Here is a 1415-nt window from a genome sequence, read left to right on the forward strand (position 1 = left end):
TATTTTAAATATATTTGTTAAAATATATGATACACATTTATATGTGAATTGGGTAATTAGTTAGATTGATATGGTGTGAATTATGTTTAATGAATATTGTTGTAAAGTATATGAAGTATTTATACTATTTTAAATTTTTATGATATACGTTTAGTAACTAGTTAGATTGATCATGGAAATTTATGTGGATAAGATCGCTCTGCTTTGAGACCTAGCCGCTGCTCTTCTGCGCCCCTGCCTGGCTCGACCCTCGGGCTGCTTGCGCCGCTGGTCCCCTGTGGGCCCTTCCCTTTGCGAGGCACTCCCCATTACGGTGTCCTGCGTGCTGAGGTTCTATTGGAGGCTTGTTGTAACAGAGATGGCTTGTGGGGTTTGACCAAGGTAGCTGGGTTGCCGCCTCAATGGATCCGCCCCCTCCGCCTCCCTCTTCCGATGCAGAAGCCTTCCTTAAGCTCTTGGAATCCATGTCAAAGAAGAAAGCTTCAGAGGCTGCGAAATTCGTTAAACGCTTGGATGACATTCTAGAGATCTCGCTCCCCCCTGAGGGTCCGATCAAGGTCGCCCTTTCGTTGGCTGAGAGAGCTCTGGTTGGCCAGTTCACGGGCCTCTGGCCCTCCCCCAAATCCACGGAGAACTAGATTGCTAGAAACTGGGCTCCCCTGATTAAGAATGGTGTCACCTCGTATTTCCTAGGGAAGGGATTCTTCATGTTTGAATTTACTGACAAAGAGGACAAGGATCTAATATTCCACAACGGGCCTTATTTCATGGGTCCTCAAGGGTTGTATCTCAACAAGTGGATGCCTGATTTTGACCCTTCAGTTGACGTTCCCACAACCGTTCCTGTGTGGGTTAGGCTGCCCAACCTGCCTGTACATTGCTCGAACTGGGAATCCCTAAAGCACATTGGCAACACCTTGGGCAAATTCATCGATCGTGCAAATCACAAAGATCAATTCGACTGTGCAAGAATCTACGTTGAAGTTGACCTGGAGGTTCGCTTGCCCGAGGCAGTAAAGATCAGGGTTGGAAGCTGGTCCCATGTCCAGAAGCTGGACTATGAGCAACTCCCGTTCAAGTGCAGGAAATGCCAGGTCTATGGACACTTCGCTCGGAACTGTCCAAAGAATACTGAAATGGAGAAAGGCAAGGATGAAGGCTGGACCTAGGTTAAAAGATCCAAAAATGCCCACAAAGCCAATCGACCAGGCAACATGAAAGGCAATGGTTCGCAGGCTGCCCCTAGCAACCAAACCCCTGCCATGGAAGAACAAGGAAACAAATATATTCTGTTAAGCCCAGCTACGGAAGGTCCCCTAGAACCAGAGCTGCAGAAAGAAGGATCGATCCCCAAAGAACCCCCCATGGAATCAATACAGGTGGAAAGTAATGAAGACAGACCAAAAGAGACTCCC

The 1415-nt window shown here is 47.4% G+C and overlaps 1 protein-coding gene across 1 annotated transcript; it reads left to right on the forward strand.

Moving 5' to 3' along the window:
* The first annotated feature begins 707 nt into the window (after positions 1-707).
* Positions 708-1169, forward strand: LOC149255024 (uncharacterized). Its single transcript, XM_089454923.1, has one exon. The coding sequence runs from the start codon at positions 708-710 to the stop codon at positions 1167-1169; it is 462 nt and encodes a 153-aa protein (XP_089311049.1).
* Positions 1170-1415: the final 246 nt, after the last annotated feature.

This window comes from Pinus tabuliformis, chromosome 7 (genome assembly GCF_031772625.1).
Source record: "Pinus tabuliformis cultivar Carrire ecotype Pingquan chromosome 7, CPIR1, whole genome shotgun sequence".
In the NCBI taxonomy this organism is placed as follows: Eukaryota; Viridiplantae; Streptophyta; class Pinopsida; order Pinales; family Pinaceae; genus Pinus; species Pinus tabuliformis.

Coding starts and splice junctions, on each gene's coding strand:
- LOC149255024 (XM_089454923.1), top strand. CDS start 708: ATGTTTGAATTTACTGACAAAGAGGACAAGGATCTAATATTCCACAAC.